Consider the following 23,647-nt stretch of genomic DNA (forward strand, 5'->3'; position numbering starts at 1 on the left):
GTGACAAATCCTAATCTCGATCTATGCCAACTCAACAAACACCTTCGGAGATACCTGTAGAGAATCTTTATGATCACCCAATTACGTTGTGATGTTTGATAGCACATAAGGTATTCCTCCGGTATCCGGGAGTTGCATAATCTCATAGTCGAAGGAATATGTATTTGACATGAAGAAAGCAATAGCAATAAATTGAATGATCATTATACTAAGCTAACGGATGGGTCTTGTCCATCACATCATTCTCCTAATGATGTGATCCCGTTATCAAATGACAACACATGCCTATGGTTAGGAAACCTTAACCATCTTGGATCAACGAGCTAGTCTAGTAGAGGCTTACTAGGGACACGGTATTTGTTTATGTATTCACACATGTATTTAAGTTTTTGATCAATACAATTCTAGCATGAATAATAAATCTTTATCATGATTTAGGAAATATAATAATAACCATTTTATTATTGCCTATAGGGCATATTTCCATCAGTTAGAACATGATTCTGGGATAGAAGTGGGAGGAAGAGAATGCGAAGCGAGAAGGGTCGCCGGCCAAGTTGACGGATAGGTTCGAGGACATGTTGGTGAAGGAGGAGGCATACTTCAAGCGCTCCGACTTCAAGGAGGAAAAAAGGTCAAGAGGTTTAACATGCTGATGGCGTCGACCGAGAAAAAGATCAAGCTCGTGGAGAGGAAGGCCATGCTCGAAGAGAAGAACATTGAGATTGCAGCCGTTTCAGAGGACACAAAGATGTTGACCATGATGATGGAGGATTTAGATGACGACAGAAGGATGATCGTGCAAGCCGTCCATTTCAAGATGTTGAAGCACCAGAAGGAAGAGCTGGAAGCGGAGAAGGAGGCAGCCGAGGCGGAGGCGATGGCAGATTGAGCATGGAGTCTGGGATTGTCTGTCCAGCAGGGCAGAAAATACAACTTTTCGCACGGACTACCGGACTTATATTCTTTTGTGATCAGGCATGTAAAAACGATGGATAGTTGCCCCTTTTTGGTTGTGACCGGGGCTGATGTGATCCGTCACGCGTGTTGTGATCGGGCGGATTTGAATTTGAAATTGCCCATACTAACGGACATTTAGGGGATAATTTTGGATGGTCGGCTCACGTATCAGTGTCCTCGGACTGGCCCCCGCCGGTCCGTTGACGGATGCGGTGTCCGGTTAGGGGGGTCATCATTGGAGATGCCCTGACCATTACAACTACTTTGCTAAAGGTTACAATCTCCATCACCCAGTTAATGTATCTATCAGGAAATCCTTTTCTCGCAAAACCAACATGTGGTTGGATGGTTAGGAGAACAGTGGTATCCTCGGTCCACCAGGGTTCCAGTCCTAGGCGTCTGGCGACTTCGTCAATCTCAAGATGATGTGTCGGCCTAGTCCCTTGAAGGTGCTCATAGGAGTAGGATGTGCGTGTGTTCATAGGTGTGAGTGTATGTGCATATGTATATGACTGTCTGCGTATGCATTGTGTTAAAAGAAAGGAAATCATTTTCTCTCTAATACAATTTTTTTAAAGACCACTTAATCTTATCATACATTTTAAAATCACTGCTATAAAGAAACATCATTTAGTTTTTTTTTCCCTGTGGATCTCATGCATGACTACATGAAGTAGTACAACTCCATCCAGGATCTATCTTCTTTGAATTGTTTGAAGGCCAAGAACTTCTTTGTCTTGAATCCTACACCTTGAATCCTTGATGTATTGTTTTTGTGCGTGCACGATCGTCAACGTCAATTATGTCTTGAATGGGTGGTACACCTTGAGGTCGGATTTGATGCCGGCGATGGACCCCGCGGCTGCGGCGAGGGAGATAGCGAGGCATCCGAGGCTGAGCATCTGGAGGCACACCCACTGCGTGCTCCACTTGGGCACCTTCTTCTGCACCACGTACATCTCCACGGGAAAGTAGACGGTGAGCGGCCAGAACCCCAGCGCGCCCAGGAACCCCACCACGTCGTTGAAGAAGGGCAGCATCATGGACACCACCGTCGTCGCCGTCACGAACGCTGTCCGCCACGTCGCCCGGAACATGTTCACCTTGTACGTCCTGAAGAGCGGCACCTCGACCTCGCCGGTGACGTATGTAGACTCCGGCCACCTCTTCGCCGCCCACTTCTCCACGAAGGCGAACAGGGGCTGGCAGTACACCTGGTAGGCGCCGACGAGGTGGATGACGATGGCGGCGTTGGCGATGTCGAGGAGCCAGAAGGGCTCGTAGAAGCCGAACCCCGTGAGGAGGTTTCCCGGGGCGGCGTCGCCGAAGGCCGCGTAGCCCATGCAGCCGCAGAGCATGTAGAAGACCGTGGTCACCGCGACGCTGACCATGGTGGCGCGCTTCATGACCGTGGACTCCGACGGTGGCGGCGCCCGGATGGTGTCCTGGATCTCGATGAGGATGAGCGAGTAGGAGTAGGCGAACGCAATGTCCCCGAACGCCTGCGTGCTCCGCCACACCTTCTGCATCGGCGTCACCGTGCCGATGCTGATGCCGGTCAGGCTGCCCTTCACGCCTCCGTTTGCTGCATGCATGCAGACATCATTGGTTAACACATTGCTCAACATGATCTAGGGATTGCTTTTGTTGATCTATCAATTTGCAATGTGTATAAGAGTCCCCTACCTATGACTTGGACGATGCCGAGGCCGAGGCCGATGGAGGAGTAGGTGAAGGACATGGCTGCGGCGAGCATGGAGAGCCAGGAGATCTGGTCGAAGTCGGGGATCTGGGAGAAGAAGACCTGAGCCACGCCGAAGATGATCATGTAGGGCGCGCTGGAGACCTTGCAGGGGTCGGCGTGGCCGTTGCCGTGGAAGCAGTTAGCCCTCTTGATGGCCAGCATACTGATGGAGGCGGCGATGGTGTAGCCGATAGACACCCCGACGATGTTAGCATACTGCAGGACCCCGCAAATCTGCACCTTGATGCCGCTGAGGTTGGCGTTGACGGCGTCCATGTAGGTGTAGTTGCGCTTGCCGGTGCTCTGGTCGCCGGAGCGGTAGCAGTCGGCGAGCAGCGAGGAGGTGAAGTAGGTGACGAGCGAAAAGAGGAGCATGAAAGCAGGGCCGGCCACCCAGCCGAGCTGCGCGATTGCCCAGCCCAGCGACAGCACCCCTGACCCGATCACCGCCGTGATGATGTGCGAGCTCGCCGTCCACATCGTGCCTGCGTGAAGCTGGCCGCGTGCTGCTGCTAGCCAGTGGCTGGCGGGGACGCGGGAAGGTGCTGCTGCTAGTGCTCCGACTGGGAATTCAAACCTCCTAACTCGTAGAGTTGACGCATGTAATCTGCACATTTGCTATGGGCGGTCGACGTCGACACGGCCGGGCAGTCTTCGCCTTCCGAGAAGGAGCCAACCATTACCTTTTGGCTTTTACCCAGTACTGACTAATCATCATGCAAGATAAGATAAGCCCACTACGCGAATCAGCGGCGAAACAGAGTGTACCTACTTCGCACACTGCTCAGCCCACCTCGTCTCCTCAACACGTGAAACACGAAAAGCTGGCGACAGGATTGCAACAGCGTCTCCTACGAGGATTGAAACACGAAAAGCTAGAGGAGTACCTTTCTTTGGAGGAGCTCCTCTAGCTTTCTCCCCTTGTTGCACGGTCGGCCGAGAGGGCTCGGTGTGAACTGATCGCTCGTTGCTGCGGTGGTGATCGGTTGCGCCTTAGGCCAACTTCATCGGGCGACACCAAACGAACGTCCGTTTTGCCCGTATTCTATCCATTTGAGTAGGGCAATGGGGTCGTATCCGGGCCTGTCCAGAGATGCGGTGGCCGTGCGCCCAGCTTGGGGCTGCATCCGTTTGCCCCATCCTGTCCGCCAGGGCCTAAAATGCCCACGTTTTCATATCAAAACAAGTTTACACGTCTAAATATTAATTGTTTGAAAATAAAAATAGTTTTACAACCTAATCAAAATTGTCTCTAATAAAATAATTTTACAACCAAATCGAAATTGTCTTGAATAAACATAAAATAAACCAATACATCTATCGGTTGCCAATGTGATCCCACACGTGTTCAACCAATTCATTTTGAAGATCCAAATTAGTGTGCCAATCACGCAGCTCACGATGGAATTGGACAAACTGTTCAAACATGGCCGGTTCTTGGTGCAGGGGCTCAACATTTTCACCTTGATAATCAAATCCTTGGTCGAAGTGTTGGGGAACGTTGCAGAAAATTAAAAAATTTCCTACGGTTTCACCAAGATCCATCTATGAGTTCATCTAAGCAACGAGTCTAGGGAGAGAGTTTGCATCTACATACCACTTGTAGATCGCGTGCGGAAGCTTGCAAGGTGATGATGTAGTCGTACTCGACGTGATCCAAATCACCGATGACCTGCGCCGAACGGACGGCACCTCCGCGTTCAACACACGTACGGAACAGCCACGTCTCCTCCTTCTTGATCCAGCAAGGAAGGGAGGAGAGGTTGAGGGAGATGGCACCAGCAGCAGCACGACGGCGTGGTGTTGGTGGAGCTGCAGTACTCCGGCAGAGCTTCGCTAAGCACTATGAAGGTGGAGGAGGTGTTGGGGAGGGAGAAGGAGGCAACCAAAGGCCAGGGCGTTCAGGTATGAAGTCCCTCCTCTCCCCCACTATATATAGGGGTGCCAAGGGGGGGTGGCCGGCCCTAGGAGATCAAATCTCCTAGGGGGTGCGGCGGCCAAGGGGGGGTTTTCCCTCCCCCCAAGGCACCTAGGAGGTGCCTTACCCTCCTAGGACTCTTGCCCCCCCTTGAACCCTAGGCGCATGGGCCTATGTGGGGCTGGTGCCCTTGGCCCATTAGGCCAAGGCGCACCCCCACACAGCCCATGTGGCCCCCCGGGACAGGTGGACCCACCCGGTGGACCCCCGGGACCCTTCCGGTGGTCCCGGTACAATACCGATAACCCCGAAACTTGTCCCGATGCCCGAAACAGGACTTCCCATATATAAATCTTTACCTCCGGACCATTCCGAAACTCCTCGTGACGTCCGGGATCTCATCCGGGACTCCGAACAACATTCAGGTTACTGCATATACATATCCCTATAACCCTAGCGTAACTGAACCTTAAGTGTGTAGACCCTACGGGTTCGGGAGACATGCAGACATGACCGAGACTCTCTCAGTCAATAACCATCAGCGGGATCTGGATACCCATGATGGCTCCCACATGCTCCTCGATGTTGTCATCGGATGAACCACTATGTCGAGGATTCGATCAAACCCTGTATGCAATTCCCTTTGTCAATCGGTACGTTACTTGCCCGAGACTCGATCGTCGGTATCCCAATACCTTGTTCAGTCTCGTTTCCGGCAAGTCACTTTACTCGTACCGTAATGCATGATCCCGTGTCCAACACCTTGGTCACATTGAGCTCAATATGATGATGCATTACCGAGTGGGCCCAGAGATACCTCTCCGTCATACGGAGTGACAAATCCCAGTCTCGATCCGTGTCAACCCAACAGCTACTTTCGGAGATACCTGTAATGCACCTTTATAGTCACCCAGTTACGTTGTGACGTTTGATACACCCAAGGCACTCCTACGATATCCGGGAGTTACACGATCTCATGGTCTAAGGAAGAGATACTTGACATTGGCAAAGCTCTAGCAAACGAACTAAACGACCTTTGTGCTATGCTTAGGATTGGGTCTTGTCCATCACATCATTCTCCTAATGATGTGATCCCGTTATCAATGACATCCAATGTCCATAGTCAGGAAACCATGACTATCTGTTGATCACAACGAGCTGGTCAACTAGAGGCTTACCAGGGACATTGTGTGGTCTAAGTATTCACACGTGTATTACGATTTCCGGATAATACAGTTATAGCATGAATAAAAGACAATTATCATGAACAATGAAATATAATAATACTTTTATTATTGCCTCTAGGGCATATTTCCAACAGTCTCCCACTTGCACTAGAGTCACTAATCTAGTTACATTGTGATGAATCGAACACCCATAGAGTTCTGGTGTTGATCATGTTTTGCACGCGAGAGAGGTTTAGTCAGCGGATCTGCGACATTCAGATCCGTGTGCACTTTGCAAATCTCTATGTCTCCATCTTGAACATTTTCACGGATGGAGTTGAAACGACGCTTGATGTGCCTGGTCTTCTTGTGAAACCTGGGCTCCTTTGCGAGGGCAATAGCTCCAGTGTTGTCACAGAAGAGTTTGATCGGCCTCGACGCATTGGGTATGACTCCTAGGTCGGTGATGAACTCCTTCACCCAAATCGCTTCATGTGCTGCCTCCGAGGCTGCCATGTACTCCGCTTCACACGTAGATCCCACCACGACGCTCTGCTTGCAGCTACACCAGCTTACTGCTCCACCATTCAACATATACACGTATCCGGTTTGTGACTTAGAGTCATCCGGATCTGAGTCGAAGCTAGCGTCGACGTAACCCTTTACGACGAGCTCTTCGTCTCCTCCATAAACGAGAAACATGTCCTTTGTCCTTTTCAGGTACTTCAGGATATTCTTGACCGCTGTCCAGTGTTCCTTGCCGGGATTACTTTGGTATCTTGCTACCAAACTTACGGCAAGGTTTACATCGGGTCTGGTACACAGCATGGCATACATAATAGATCCTATGGCTGAAGCATAGGGGATGACACTCATCTCTTCTTTATCTTTTGCCGTGGTCGGTGACTGAGCTGAGCTCAGTCTCATACCTTGTAACATAGGCAAGAACCCCTTCTTGGACTGATCCATTCTGAATCTCTTCAAAATCTTATCAAGGTATGTACTTTGTGAAAGACCTATGAGGCGTCTTGATCTATCTCTATAGATCTTGATGCCTAATATATAAGCAGCTTCTCCAAGGTCCTTCATTGAAAAACACTTATTCAAGTAGGCCTTAATGCTGTCCAGAAATTCTATATTATTTCCCATCAGCAGTATGTCATCTACATATAATATGAGAAATGCTACAGAGCTCCCACTCACTTTCTTGTAAACGCAGGCTTCTCCATAAGTCTGCATAAATCCAAACGCTTTGATCATCTCATCAAAGCGAATGTTCCAACTCCGAGATGCTTGCACGAGTCCATAAATGGATCGCTGGAGCTTGCATACTTTGTTAGCGTTCTGAGGATCGACAAAACCTTCCGGCTGCATCATATACAGTTCTTCCTTAAGATGCCCGTTAAGGAATGCTGTTTTGACGTCCATCTGCCATATCTCATAATCATAGTATGCGGCAATTGCTAACATGATTCGGACGGACTTTAGCTTCGCTACGGGAGAGAATGTCTCGTCGTAGTCAATCCCTTGAACCTGTCGATAACCCTTAGCGACAAGTCGAGCTTTATAGATGGTAACATTACCATCCGCGTCCGTCTTCTTCTTAAAGATCCATTTGTTTTCTATCGCTCGCCGATCATCGGGCAAGTCTGTCAAAGTCCATACTTTGTTTTCATACATGGATTCTATCTCGGATTTCATGGCTTCAAGCCATTTGTTGGATTCCGGGCCTGTCATTGCTTCTTCATAGTTCGAAGGTTCATTGTTGTCTAACAACATGATTTCTAGGACAGGGTTGTCGTACCATTCTGGTGCGGAACGTGTCCTTGTGGACCTACGAAGTTCAGCAGTAACTTGATCCGAAGTACTTTGATCATTATCATGGTATTCCTCTTCAGTTGGTGTGGGCATTACAGGAACGGTTTCCTGTGCTGCGTCACTATCCCGCTCAAGAGGTAGTACTTCATCGAGTTCTACTTTCCTCCCACTTACTTCTTTCGAGAGAAACTCTTTTTCCAGAAAGCATCCGTTCTTGGCAACAAAGATCTTGCCTTCGGATCTTAAGTAGAAGGTGTACCCTATAGTTTCCTTAGGGTATCCTATGAATACGCATTTTTCCGACTTGGGTTCGAGCTTTTCAGGTTGAAGTTTCTTGACATAAGCTTCGCATCCCCAAACTTTTAGAAACGACAGCTTAGGTTTCTTTCCAAACCATAATTCATACGGTGTCGTCTCAACGGATTTAGACGGTGCCCTATTTAAAGTGAATGTAGCTGTCTCTAGAGCGTATCCCCAAAATGATAGCGGTAAATCGGTAAGAGACATCATAGACCGCACCATATCCAATAGAGTGCGATTACGACGTTCGGACACACCGTTTCGCTGAGGTGTTCCAGGCGGCGTGAGCTGTGAAACGATTCCACATTTCTTTAAGTGTGTACCAAATTCGTGACTTAAGTATTCTCCTCCACGATCTGATCGTAAGAATTTTATCTTTCGGTCACGTTGATTCTCCACCTCATTCTGAAACTCCTTGAACTTTTCAAAGGTCTCAGACTTGTGTTTCATTAAGTAGACATACCCATATCTACTCAAGTCATCTGTGAGGGTAAGAACATAACGATATCCTCCGCGAGCCTCAACGCTCATTGGACCGCACACATCGGTATGTATGATTTCCAACAAGTTGGTTGCTCGCTCCATTGTTCCGGAGAACGGAGTCTTGGTCATTTTGCCTAAGAGGCATGGTTCGCACGTGTCAAACGATTCATAATCAAGAGACTCTAAAAGTCCATCGGCATGGAGCTTCTTCATGCGCTTGACACCAATGTGACCAAGGCGGCAGTGCCACAAGTATGTGGGACTATCGTTATCAACTTTAAATCTTTTGGCATCTACACTATGAACATGTGTAATATTACGCTCGAGATTCATTAAGAATAAACCATTGACCATCGGAGCATGACCATAAAACATACCTCTCATATAAATCGAACAACCATTATTCTCAGACTTAAATGAGTAGCCATCTCGTATTAAACGAGATCCAGATACAATGTTCATGCTCAAACTTGGCACTAAATAACAATTATTAAGGTTCAAAACTAATCCCGTTGGTAAATGTAGAGGCAGCGTGCCGACGGCGATCACATCGACTCTGGAACCATTCCCGACGCGCATCGTCACCTCGTCCTTCGCCAGTCTCCGTTTATTCCGCAGCTCCTGCTGTGAGTTACAAATATGAGCAACGGCACCGGTATCAAATACCCAGGAGTTACTACGAGTACTGGTAAGGTACACATCAATCACATGTATATCAAATATACCTTTGGTGTTGCCGGCCTTCTTATCCGCTAAGTATTTGGGGCAGTTCCGCTTCCAGTGACCCTTCCCCTTGCAATAAAAGCACTCAGTCTCAGGCTTGGGTCCATTCTTTGACTTCTTCCCGGTAACTGGCTTACCAGGCGCGGCAACATCTTTGCCGTCCTTCTTGAAGTTCTTCTTACCCTTGCCTTTCTTGAACTTAGTGGTCTTATTGACCATCAACACTTGATGTTCTTTCTTGATTTCAGCCTCTGCTGACTTCAGCATCGAGAACACTTCAGGAATGGTCTTTTCCATTCCCTGCATGTTGTAGTTCATCACAAAGCTCTTGTAGCTTGGTGGGAGCGACTGGAGGATTCTGTCAATGACCGCCTCATCTGGGAGGTTAATGTTCAGCTGGGTCATACGGTTGTGCAACCCAGACATCTTCAGGATGTGCTCACTGACAGAACTGTTTTCCTCCATCTTACAACTGTAGAACTTGTCGGAGACATCATATCTCTCGACCCGGGCATGAGCTTGAAAAACTAGTTTCAGCTCTTCGAACATCTCATATGCTCCGTGATGCTCAAAACGCTTTTGGAGCCCCGGTTCTAAGCTGTAAAGCATGCCGCACTGAACGAGGGAGTAATCATCAGCGTGAGACTGCCAAACATTCATAATGTCTTGGTTCTCTGGGACGGGAGCGTCACCTAGCGGTCCTTCTAGGACATATTGTTTCCTGGCAGCTATGAGGATGATCCTCAGGTTCCGGACCCAGTCCGTATAGTTGCTGCCATCATCTTTCAGCTTGGTTTTCTCTAGGAACGCGTTGAAGTTCATGTTGACATTAGCGTTGGCCATTGATCTACAAGACATATTTGCAAAGGTTTTAGACTAAGTTCATGATAATAAAGTTCTAATCAAATTATGAACTCCCACTTAGATTAGACATCCCTTTAGTCATCTAAGTGTTACACGATCCGAGTCGACTAGGCCGTGTCCGATCATCACGTGAGACGGACTAGTCATCGTCGGTGAACATTCTCATGTTGATCGTATCTTCCATACGACTCGTGTTCGACCTTTCGGTCTCCGTGTTCCGAGGTCATGTCTGCACATGCTAGGCTCGTCAAGTTAACCCTAAGTGTTTTCGCTGTGTAAAACTGTCTTACACCCGTTGTATGTGAACGTAAGAATCCATCACACCCGATCATCACGTGGTGCTTAGAAACGACGAACTGTAGCAACGGTGCACAGTTAGGGGAGAACACTTCTTGAAATTTTTATAAGGGATCATCTTATTTACTACCGTCGTCCTAAGTAAACAAGATGCATAATACATAATAAACATCACATGCAATTATATAGTTGTGACATGATATGGCCAATATCATATAGCTCCATTGATCTTCATCTTCGGGGCTCCATGATCATCTTGTCACCGGCTTGACACCATGATCTCCATCATCATGATCTCCATCATCGTGTCTTCATGAAGTTGTCACGCCAAGGACTACTTCTACTTCTATGAGTAACGTTTAGCAATAAAGTAAAGTAGTTTACATGACGTTATTCAATGACACGCAGGTCATACAAAAAATAATGACAACTCCTATGGCTCCTGCCGGTTGTCATACTCATCGACATGCAAGTCGTGAATCCTATTACAAAGAACATGATCTCATACATCACAATTCATCATTCATCACAACTTCTGGCCATATCACATCACATGATCAATCGCTGCAAAAACAAGTTAGACGTCCTCTAATTGTTGTTGCATCTTTTACGTGGCTGCAATTGGGTTCTAGCAAGAACGTTTTCTTACCTACGAATCACCACAACGTGATTTTGTCAACTTCTATTTACCCTTCATAAGGGCCCTGTTCATCGATTCCGCTCCAACTAAGGTGGGAGAGACAGACACCCGCCAGCCACCTTATGCAACTAGTGCATGTCAATCGGTGGAACCGGTCTCACGTAAGCGTACGTGTAAGGTTGGTCCGGGCCGCTTCATCCCACAATACCGTTGAGCAAGAAAAGACTAGTAGAGGCAAGTAAGATGACAAAATCCTCGCCCACAACAAAGTTGTGTTCTACTCGTGCAAAGAGAACTACGCATAGACCTAGCTCATGATGCCACTGTTGGGGAACGTTGCAGAAAATTAAAATTTTTCCTACGGTTTCACCAAGATCCATCTATGAGTTCATCTAAGCAACGAGTCTAGGGAGAGAGTTTGCATCTACATACCACTTGTAGATCGCGTGCGGAAGCTTGCAAGGTGATGATGTAGTCGTACTCGACGTGATCCAAATCACCGATGACCTGCGCCGAACGGACGGCACCTCCGCGTTCAACACACGTACGGAACAGCCACGTCTCCTCCTTCTTGATCCAGCAAGGAAGGGAGGAGAGGTTGAGGGAGATGGCACCAGCAGCAGCACGACGGCGTGGTGTTGGTGGAGCTGCAGTACTCCGGCAGAGCTTCGCTAAGCACTATGGAGGTGGAGGAGGTGTTGGGGAGGGAGAAGGAGGCAACCAAAGGCCAGGGCGTTCAGGTATGAAGTCCCTCCTCTCCCCCACTATATATAGGGGTGCCAAGGGGGGGTGGCCGGCCCTAGGAGATCAAATCTCCTAGGGGGTGCGGCGGCCAAGGGGGGGTTTTCCCTCCCCCCAAGGCACCTAGGAGGTGCCTTACCCTCCTAGGACTCTTGCCCCCCCTTGAACCCTAGGCGCATGGGCCTATGTGGGGCTGGTGCCCTTGGCCCATTAGGCCAAGGCGCACCCCCACACAGCCCATGTGGCCCCCCGGGACAGGTGGACCCACCCGGTGGACCCCCGGGACCCTTCCGGTGGTCCCGGTACAATACCGATAACCCCGAAACTTGTCCCGATGCCCGAAACATGACTTCCCATATATAAATCTTTACCTCTGGACCATTCCGGAACTCCTCATGACGTCCGGGATCTCATCCGGGACTCCGAACAACATTCGGGTTACTGCATATACATATCCCTATAACCCTAGCGTAACTGAACCTTAAGTGTGTAGACCCTACGGGTTCGGGAGACATGCAGACATGACCGAGACTCTCTCAGTCAATAACCATCAGGGGGATCTGGATACCCATGATGGCTCCCACATGCTCCTCGATGTTGTCATCGGATGAACCACTATGTCGAGGATTCGATCAAACCCTATATGCAACTCCCTTTGTCAATCGGTACGTTACTTGCCCGAGACTCGATCGTCGGTATCCCAATACCTTATTCAGTCTCGTTTCCGGCAAGTCACTTTACTCGTACCGTAATGCATGATCCCGTGTCCAACACCTTGGTCACATTGAGCTCAATATGATGATGCATTACCGAGTGGGCCCAGAGATACCTCTCCGTCATACGGAGTGACAAATCCCAGTCTCGATCCGTGTCAACCCAACAGCTACTTTCGGAGATACCTGTAATGTACCTTTATAGTCACCCAGTTACGTTGTGACGTTTGGTACACCCAAGGCATTCTTACGGTATCCGGGAGTTACACGATCTCATGGTTGAAGGAAGAGATACTTGACACTTGCAAAGCTCTAGCAAAACGAACTACACGATCTTTTATGCTATGCTTAGGATTGGGTCTTGTCCATCACATCATTCTTCTAATGATGTGATCCCGTTATCAATGACATCCAATGTCCATAGTCAGGAAACCATGACTATCTGTTGATCACAACGAGCTGGTCAACTAGAGGCTTACCAGGGACATTGTGTGGTCTAAGTATTCACACGTGTATTACGATTTCCGGATAATACAGTTATAGCATGAATAAAAGACAATTGTCATGAACAATGAAATATAATAATACTTTTATTATTGCCTCTAGGGCATATTTCCAACACGAAGATACTGTCATCACGCTCGTCCTCGACGATCATGTTGTGCATGATCACACAAGCAGTCATCACCTCCCAAAGCTTCCTTTCATTCCATGACAGTGCAGGGTTTCGAACGATACCCGTCGGGATTGAAGCACACCAAAAGTACGTTCCACATCCTTTCTAGCACTCTCTTTCATTTGGGCAAATCTCTTTCTCTTCTCACTTTGAGGGTTCGAGATTGTTTTCATAAAAGTTGACCACTGAGGATATATCATTAGCTAGATAGTATCCCTTGTTGTACTGGTGGCTGTTGATCTCAAAGTTGACAGGTGGGGAGTGGCCTTCTGCAAGCCTTGCGAAGACTGAAGAACGCTGCAGCACGTTGATATCATTGTGAGAACCTGCCATGCCGAAGAAAGAATACCATATCCAAAGATCCTACGAAGCCATCGCTTCTAATATGACAATGCACGCTTTGACATGTCCCTTGTACTGGCACTGCCAAGCAAATGGACAATTCTTCCACTCCTAGTGCATACAATCTATACTGTCAAGCATGCCTGGAAAGCCTCTAAATGCGTTGATCGCCAACAATCTCTCTGTATCAGCGGCAGTTGGCTGCCTCAAGTACTTAGGGCCAAACACCTCGATCACAGCCTGGCAGAACTTGTACATTGACATCAGACATGTTGTCTCACTCATACACACATACTCATCCACCAGATCGCCTGGAATTTCATATGCAAGCATGCAGATGCCCGCGATGCATTTCTGGTAAAAGGAGAATTGAAGCTTGCCAAGGGCATCCGTCTTGCACTCGAAGTATGGGTCATGAGCAACCACTCCCTCTCGAATACGATTGAACACATGCCTTGTCATACGAAAACGACGACGGAATTTATCCGGCTTGAAGAGCGGGGCGTTCGCAAAGTAATCAGCATAAAGCAAGGTGTGGCATCTCTCCTTGTTGCGGTTCAGGTTGGGAGCACGGCCAGGGAGTGACCCCCTGTACCGAGGAAGCTGTCGTTGAATGTGGTCGTGAACCACCAGTGCAGCCACCACAAGATCTTCATCATCCGACGACGAATCGTTCGATGAACAAATGAAATGGTGAAAGAAAAACTCATCTCCATCGTCCATACCTTTGTGGGCAAAGTGTCGAACACCTCGCAGTCATGATGGCAAAGAGGCCGCGATGATCACCTCGATGAAGGGGTGGTTGGCGGCCGGCTACTGGCCGCTCTGGAGCACTCATCGAAAGCTGCCGTGGCCGCCGTGGTACGTTGCCGGCGGTCGTATCCCCTCTGCCGCCGGCTACGACGGCGACGGCCAAACCTCCTCCGATCGACGACCAAAACTAAGGCAAAAGCGCGGGCGTGGTGGCGGCCATGTCGAGACATGGTTTGCTATGGACTGCCGGGGGCTGCGCAGTGAGGAGGCGGCCGAAGAATAGTGGCGGCGCCGGCGGCGGGGCGGGGCGGGAGAGGGGGTGGAGCGTTGGAATCGAAGGTGGCTACTATTGTCCCCAACATGCGGGCCACAGGGGGACAAGAGCGTGCGGCGAACCCGTCCGCGCGATGTCCGTTTCACCCAAACTCGACACAAGTTTAGACCGGGAATGGGTCAAAAACGGACGAAATCCAGACATCTGTCCGTTTGGGGTCGCGCATTGGGCCACGCTATTCGTCCGTTCTATCCCAAACGAACGCACCCGGACAAGATGGGGTCGCGCGATGGAGTCGGCCTCTACGCCCGTCGGGACCCCACAGGGTGCTGGCAAGTCCGGCTCTCGTCCATCCTTTTTCCGCTGCCGGGGAAAAGGATTCGGTTCGGTATCTCTTCCTTTTCCCGCCCACTCGCATGTATGTTACTAAAGTGGTCCGCTATCTTACGTGCGTTGGATGGCCCTTGATCGTCGTCGTATCACTAATTCTTTATGACTCTATGAGATGGCCGCAGTGCCATGATTGTCCAGTGCTCAACTCAAAATCGATTCGATTCTTCCGGGTTTGTGGAATCACTCATTGCTCCTGGTTTTGACCAGCCCCGAACCTTTTTTCGTGCGGGTGCGCCTTTGCGACGGCTCCCTGAGAGCCATCCCTTTTGGCGGCAGTGTTCGACCGTATATGAATTAATTAGCTAACCCCACGAGAACGTGCATATGTTAAGTTGTAAACTAAGAACTAGGAACCCTGTGATATCATGATAATCTAACACGCAACGCTTGAACTGTCCGTTCCCTAGAGATCTTGTGTGGATCGACGATGGCTTTTGAGGAGCGGCTGGAACTGTCCGTTCCCTGGCTCTTTTTGTCTTGACCAGCATTTCTGCTCGTAGCCAGGTACTCGAGTGGCATCATTCTGTTTCAAACTAACTAATTGGCGTGATCTGGGAAGGCAAAACAAGTCCTGTTAGGGCATCTCCAATGCTGACCCTGAGCCCCGTCTCTTCTCTCTCTTCTTCCTGCTCTTCTTGAGAGTCCTCCAGCTGCGCACGGCTCCTCTCTCCTCCTTCTCCGGCGGCGCTGCTGCTTGGAGTGGGAGTGAGAAGGGAGGCCGTGGTTCCTTTGTACTCCCTCCGTTTGAAATTACTTGTCTTGGTAATGGATGTATCTAAAACTAAAATACATTTAGATATATTCATTTGTACGACAAGTAATTCCGAACGGAAGGAGTAAATATTAATACTAGTAGTAGCTTGAGGCTTTGGCCTGGATTTGCCTTGATGGCGACTGGCGTGATGTCGAGATGGTGTGTCAGGAGTGCATCGTCGAATCTCTCGGGCCGCTTCCGATGATTTGTGGTGGTTGCTCTTCTCTCTGTGGTGCTCCGGTGGTCGGAGCTGAGGAGGGAGGGGAGTCTCACCACTGCCTCCGTGAGTAAGCCCGCTTCTGCCCCAGATCTGGAGCTTTTGATCTTTCCCCCGCAGCTCTCTTCATGCCTTCGAGGTGGAGGAAGAGGGGATGCAGTGGAGGCAGGATTGATCTCCAGTTATGCTGCCTCTGCAATCTCGATCCTTGAGCACATCAGCAGGCGTGCTTGGAGTGGAGCTACGGCGCGCATCGTTCGCTTGCCGGCCTCTGCCACCGTCCTGCTTCTTCTGGTCGAAGGGCGACCTTCTGGAGCTCTGTTGGCTCCGTTCTTTCCTCCCGGCGCGTCGTCGCCAGATGGGAGGCAGTTCAGTTCCGGTCAAGCTTCTGTGACGTCCTCTGCGGGTGCTCCGCTAAAGATGGCGCAGCAAATCCGCCGCCCCAAGTGGTTTGTCCCCGGTGACGGCGGCTCTGGTCTTCGGTTGGTACTGTTTTCCTGGACCGGATTGCGTTTTCATTTCTTGTTCTGGGGTCCTCTATGCAAGATGCAAGGACAGTGTTGTAATTTTTGTTTCTTCAGAGATCCTTGTGTAATATGTGCTTGTACTGCTGCGAGATATATCTAATGCAATCGGGATCCTTCGGGATCTCTCTCCTGTTCAAAAAGAAGCTGACCCTGAAATCAGACACCGAATCCTACCGTAGATCAGTGGAGACCAGTCCATGAACATTCATACAAGAGTCGGTCATCCAAAACCATCCCTAAATGTCATCCCAGGTTCGATCAATTTGCAATTCAAATGCGCCCACCCAATCACATAGCTCGCCCATCCGAGCACATAACGTCCGATCACAACCAAAAAGAAGCATTCATAGTTTTTACATACACGATCACAAAGAATATCAGTCCGGCAGTCCGTGCAAAAATTTGCCCTGCCTGACAAATAATCCAAGCCTTGATCGCTCACTCTGCAGCCGCCGTTGCCTCGATGGGCTGCCTCGAAAAGACATGTGATGCTTACTGAGCTGCTACGCGGCGTCTGCATGGACGGTGATGGCGGCGGTGCCCCGCGTCCTTGGCCCTGTTCTACACCTCGACCGCTCCACTGCACGACACCACCTCCATCGGCTTTGTACTTCTTGAATGAAACGTCGCCTTTGCCTTATGTCTGAGCCAACGGTCGTGTTGTATCGTTGAGTTGATCTTGTGGGCGACCGCCTTCGCCGAATACTCCACCACTAACTCCGGCAACTTTTGGTAAGGGGTCCTCCATGCAGCGGTGGCGACGGCGAAACAGGGCGGGAATTGGATGGAGAGCGGCCAGATGGAAGAGGAGAGCGTTGAGAAAGGGGGATTTTATGCTATGGAAACAGTGCGAATAGCTACAAAAGTGCAGGCTCCGCCTTAATTTTGGGAGGGCACATGGTGTCGGACTCCTATATGGCTGGTGTCTGGACTCCCGCAAAGCCCCCTGATTTGGTCCCGGCCAGTTTGCGGGAAAATGGAATTCTGGACTGGCCCGCGAACAAATGCGGGACTTTGTTGGATGGCTTGCGGGGTCTGGACCACACGGTCTAGATGGATATGGGAGGTTTTAGGGTCCGTGTTGGAGATGTCCTTTGCTTGTATTTTTGGTGCCCACTTCGCCTTAGTGTTGAGTATTGGCTGGCACGATTGTTTGAAGGTTCGCTATTAAAATGGTAATTACAAGTTGTGTTATGTTCGGAGTGAGAACACTTGTTCTTGCCAACATTATGCATATTCAACAGCGATGGACTTGTGTCAAAGGTGTTGCCTCTTTATTGAGGTGTTGATATTCATTAGATGGTCTTAACGACCAGGGTAAAATCTTTGTCCTTCAGACGGCATTACAATGGTGGCATTAGAGTCTGTATGCCTTTTAAAGTACGTTGGTGTAAAAGAAGTCAGACTTGGCCAATAGGTGTTAAATGTATGTCTTGCAATGGTTTTTCTGTAGTAGTCTATGCTATGTGCTTTGCTTGTTGATAACTTCGACTTCATTGCCTTGCATCAACTTCAGTGAAGATGATTGTGTGCATCACAATGATGAAGCGGCTGGGGGTTTTAACGCCCTTTAAAAAATAGTGAAGGCTATAGAAAAGCTAATTAAGTTTCATTCTGATTAATTTGTAAGTTTGAATATGCGCATCACATGATGCAGAAGCGAAGGAATATTTTTGTTGTTCCTTTTTTGAAAAACTGGGTTGAAACCTCCTACCATTTCCATTACTCGATGCACACACCTCTCAATTATCATAGGGCTAAAAACATCTACAAAGTGTCATGAGAAAAATATAAATTTACAAGGGCAAAGATTATGCAGGATTACAACCGATCGTAAACAAGAGGTATGAAGCCTCATGCGTCATGTATCTTATTGTTAGGCTCACACTCAAATAAGTTTAATAAACCTTGAGCGACTGAGGGAGTCCTGGACTAGGGGGTGTCCGGATAGTCGAACTATCATCATCGGCCGGACTCCAAGACTATGAAGATACAAGATTGAAGACTTCGTCCCGTGTCCGGATGGGACTTTCCTTGGCGTGGAAGGCAAGCTTGGCGATACGGATATGTAGATCTCCTACCCTTGTAACCGACTCTGTGTAACCCTAGCCCTCTCCGGTGTCTATATAAACCGGATGGGTTTAGTCCGTAGGACGAACAACAATCATACCATAGGCTAGCTTCTAGGGTTTAGCCTCCTTAATCTCGTGGTAGATCTACTCTTGTAATACCCACATCATCAATATCAATCAAGCAGGACGTAGGGTTTTACCTCCATCAAGAGGGCCCAAACCTGGGTAAAACATCGTGTCCCTTGTCTCCTGTTACCATCCGCCTAGACGCACAGTTCGGGACCCCCTACCCGAGATCCGCCGGTTTTGACACCAACATTGGTGCTTTCATTGAGAGTTCCTCTGTGTCGTCACCGATAGGCTCGATGGCTTCTTCGATCATCAACAACGACGCAGTCCAGGGTGAGACCTTCCTCCTCGGACAGATCTTCGTCTTCGGTGGCTTTGCACTGCGGGCCAATTCGCCTGGCCATCTGGAGTAGATCAAAAGCTACGCCCCTGGCCGTCAGGTCAGATTTGGAAGTTTGAACTTCACGGCTGACATCCGCGGGGACTTGATCTTCGATGGATTCGAGCCACAGCCGAGCGCGTCGCACTGTCATGACAGGCATGACTTAGCTCTACAGCCGGACAGTAACCTGGAGGCCGCTCACGAATCCGCTCCGATCTTCAATTCGGAGCCGGCTGCGCAGATCGAGGATGGGTGGCTAGACATCGCCTCGGGGGCTGCAACCTCTACGGCGATAGAGCCGAACACTGACCTTGTCCCTCATGAAGCTCGTGACTCCAAGGTGCCAGACTCCTTGCCGGACTCCGAACCTCCCGCGCCCCCTCCAATCGAATCCGATTGGGCGCCGGTCATGGAGTTCACCGCTGCGGACATCTTTCAACACTCACCTTTCGGCGACATCTTGAGTTCGCTAAAGTATCTCTCGTTATCAGGAGAGCCCTGGTCGGACTGCGGTCAGGACGGTTGGGATGCGGACGATGAAGAAATTCAAAGCCCACCCACCACCCACTTAGTAGCCACTATCGACGATCTAACCGACATGCTAGACTTCGACTCTGAAAACATCGACGGTATGGACGATGATGCCGGAGACGACCAAGAACCAGCACCTACTGGGCACTGGAAATCCACCTCATCATATGACATATACATGGTGGATATCCCAAAGGATGGGAACGGCGAAGGAACGGCAGAGGATGACCCCTCCAAGAAACAGCCCAAGCGCCGGCGTCAGCGGCGCCGCTCTAAATCTCGCCACAGCAAGAATGAAGATTCCGGCACCGGAGATAATAACACCCCAGACAGTGCCGAAGACAACCCACTCCAGCAAGATTCAGCACAGGAGGACGGAGACGCCAGCCCTCATGAGAGAGCGGCAGAAAAAGAGGTAGAGGATTATATGCCTCCCTCCGGAGATGAGGCAAGCCTCGACGATGACGAATTCGTCGTGCCTGAGGATCCCGTCGAACAAGAGCGTTTTAAACGCAGGCTTATGGCCACGGCAAACCGCCTCAAGAAAAAGCAGCAACAGCTTAGAGCTGATCAAGATCTGCTAGCCGACAGATGGACTGAAGTCCTCGCGGCCGAAGAGCATGAGCTCGAACGCCCCTCCAAAAGCTACCCTAAACGTAAGCTGCTCCCCCGATTAGAGGAGGACGCATATGAACCTGCATCACCAGCAGACAATACGGCTGACCGACCACCCCGTGGTCGCGGCAGAGAGGCCTTTAGGCCCTTCATTAGAACCGTACCCCGGCATCGCTCGAAAAGCACAAGGCCACAGGGGAACGCTCCGGACTTGCGAGATATATTGGAGGATAAGGCAAGACAATCAAGATCGATCTATGGATCGCGTGGGCGCCCCATGATACGCGATGACAACTGTCGCGCCGGACACAGTAAGTCCGGCCGGGCCGAACAAAATAGACAAAGCTCTTTTGAGCTCCGTTGTGATATTGCCCAGTACAGAGGCGCCACACACCCACTATGCTTCACAGATGAAGTAACGGATCATCAAATCCCCGAAGGGTTTAAACCCGTGAATATTGAATCTTACGATGGCACAACAGACCCCGTGGTTTGGATCAAAGACTATCTCCTCCACATCCACATGGCCTGCGGCGACGATCTTCACGCCATCAAATATCTCCCACACAAACTTAAAGGACCAGCCCGACATTGGCTTAACAGCTTGCCAGCAGAGTCAATCGGGAGTTGGGAAGACCTGGAAGCCGCATTCCTCGATAACTTCCAAGGCACGTATGTGCGACCACCAGACGCTGATGACCTAAGCCACATAATTCAGCAGCCAGACGAATCGGCCAGACAATTCTGGACACGGTTCTTAACCAAGAAAAACCAAATCGTCGACTGTCCGGATGCGGAGGCCCTCGCGGCCTTCAAGCATAACATCCGCGACGAGTGGCTTTCTCGGCACCTGGGGCAGGAAAAGCCGAAATCCATGGCAGCCCTCACATCACTCATGACCCGCTTCTGCACGGGTGAGGACAGCTGGCTAGCACGCAGCAACAACCTCAGCAAAAATTCTGGCAGTCCGGATATCAAGGACCGTAATGGCAGGTCGCGTCGCAACAAAAACAAACGCCGCATTAACGGCGATAATAGTGAAGATACGGCAGTCAATGCCGGATTCAGAGGCTCTAAACCCGGTCAGCGGAAAAAGCCATTCAAAAGAACTACTCCGGGTCCGCCCAATTTAGACCGAATACTCGACCGCTCGTGCCAGATACACGGCACCCCCGAAAAGCCAGCCAACCACACCAACAGGGACTGTTGGGTATTCAAGCAGGCAGGCAAGTTAATTGACGAAAACAATGACAAGGGGCTGCATAGCGATGACGAGGAAGAGACCCGACCGCCGAACAATACAGGACAAAAGGGTTTCCCCACACAGGTGCGGACGGTGAACATGATATACGCAACACACATACCCAAAAGGGAGCAGAAGCGTGCACTCAGGGATGTATATGCGATGGAGCCAGTTGCCCCGAAGTTCAATCCATGGTCCTCTTGCCCGATCACTTTTGACCGAAGGGACCACCCCACCAGCATCCGCCACGGCGGATTCGCCGCATTGGTTTAGACCCAATCATCGATGGATTTCACCTCACCAGAGTCCTGATGGACGGCGGCAGCAGCCTGAATCTGCTTTATCAGGATACAGTGCGCAAAATGGGCATAGACCCATCAAGGATTAAACCTACCAAGACGACCTTTAAAGGCGGCATATCAGTTGTAGAAGCCAATTGTACAGGCTCAGTTACACTGGAAGTGGTCTTCGGATCCCCGGATAACTTCCGAAGCGAGGAGTTAATCTTCGACATAGTTCCGTTCCGCATCGGCTATCATGCTCTGCTCGGCGTACCGTGTTTGCAAAGTTCAGCGCGGTGCCGCACTACGCATACCTCAAGCTCAAGATGCCAGGCCCTCGAGGAGTCATCACGGTCAACGGAAACACTGAATGCTCTCTCCGAACGGAGGAACATACAGCGGCTCTCGCGACAGAAGTACAGTGCAGCCTCTTAAGGCAATTCTCGAGTCCGGCCGTTAAGCGACCGGACACGGCTAAACGCGCCCGGAGTAACCTACAACAAGACCACCTGGCACGTTCCGAGCACGCGTAGCAGTGCGGCCCCAACCCCAGCCCCTACAAAACATCAAGAGAGGTCCTTCGCGTACACTATTACGCTTTGGAGATACCTTGGGCATGGGGAGAGGGGCACGACCACGATAGGCCCAGAATGTGGCTCAACCACACCAGGGGCTCTCCAGTGTGTCGTTCTTTTTTTCTTTTTCCTTTTTATTTTTACCCACAGGACTCCGTTCGTCAGAGGCCCTGTCCGGCAGCAGACCTTCCGAACTCACGATGCAACAGCCAGGGAAAGAGAAAGGCTACAACGAATATCCAGGTGGTCTCCATTACGAGCATTAAATCTGTTTTATACACCATTCCGCAGCCTACCCCTGGAGGGGGATATGTTTAATAGTTCCATCCCTCGCTTATCGCACCATTTGTATCGTTCCACATTCACAGCAGCTTTTCTTGAATAAGTAATGCAACACCTTTTTGCTTCCAATTGCATTTCTTTCTTATACATATGTTCATTTATGACATGTTGCATCCGTACATTTTGGTACGGCTAAATACACCAGGGGCTTATGTTTCCCGCATCATGGTGTGATAAGTCCGAACACTTTCACAAGTGCGGCACCCCGAACTTATAGCATTATATGCATAGGCTCCGAATCATGTCTTGGGTCAATAGTTGGGTTTGCCCGGCTCCCATGTTTTGGTACCTTACGTTCCGTTGTATCGGCTAAGGTAGCACTGGGAGAACCACTGCGATTGCGCCCCAGTTGAGCTGGGCGAGCGCCTCAGTGGAGAAAGCTAAAACTGACCCTCATGATGATGCGAGAGCTGGTCGCTGTTTGAGAGGTTTTTTGCGAGTCCCTAAAGACTTATGCCGCTTAGAGCGAGGAGCCGGCTTTGTCCGGCCCAGGCGTGGATAGCGCCCCAAATTCGGCCTTCCGAATACTAGGGGCTTTGCCGAAATTTAAAATTATAGAATTCTATGGCTAAGTGGGAGTGTTCAAGCATTATAAGTCTGGTTGCCTTGTTCGTTGTGTTGAGCGCCTCCCTAGATGGACCCAAAAATGGGAACAAGAGTGCTCAAATTTATCCCAAACACCCCAGCACTCGTGGCATGGGGGCTGAAGCCGACGACTTGCCATCTCTCAGATTTGATAAACAACCACACAAAAGGTAATATTTTAAATTAACAAGCGTTGCTTAGCGCATATGAACTAAGTTTTCAGTGCACAGGATAACAAAATGCGAGTCTACTCAAATATTACATCTTTGGAGCACTCACCCACAATAATGCGGGCACCCTTCAGGACACTCTTATAATACATCTCGGGCGTGCGATGCTCCTTGCCCTGCGGTGGCGCGTTCGTCACAAGCTTCTGAGCATCCATCTTGCCCCAATGCACCTTTGCGCGGGCAAGGGCCCGACGGGCACCTTCAATACAGGCGGAGTGCTTGATGACTTCAACCCATGGACACGCATCCACCAGCCATCGCACCAGGCCGAAGTAGCTCCCAGGCATGGCCTCCTTAGGCCACAGCGGAACTATAAGGCCCTTCATGGCATGTTCGGCCACCTTGTGGAGCTCGACCAGCTGCTTTAGCTGGTCGCTAAGGGGCACCGGATGTCCGGCCTCAGCATACTGAGACCAGAA

General features: G+C 49.9%; 1 protein-coding gene across 1 annotated transcript; it reads right to left on the reverse strand.

The window, feature by feature from the left end:
* Positions 1-1,606: 1,606 nt before the first annotated feature.
* Positions 1,607-3,188, reverse strand: LOC119277971 (amino acid permease 3-like). The gene is made up of 2 exons (XM_037559323.1): positions 2,647-3,188; positions 1,607-2,545 (listed from the first exon to the last, which is right to left on the reverse strand). The coding sequence occupies exons 1-2, from the start codon at positions 3,182-3,184 to the stop codon at positions 1,761-1,763; spliced, it is 1,323 nt and encodes a 440-aa protein (XP_037415220.1). The 5' UTR covers positions 3,185-3,188; the 3' UTR covers positions 1,607-1,760.
* Between the last annotated feature and the right edge of the window lie 20,459 nt (positions 3,189-23,647).

This window comes from Triticum dicoccoides, chromosome 3B (assembly GCF_002162155.2).
Source record: "Triticum dicoccoides isolate Atlit2015 ecotype Zavitan chromosome 3B, WEW_v2.0, whole genome shotgun sequence".
Taxonomy (NCBI): domain Eukaryota; kingdom Viridiplantae; phylum Streptophyta; class Magnoliopsida; order Poales; family Poaceae; genus Triticum; species Triticum dicoccoides.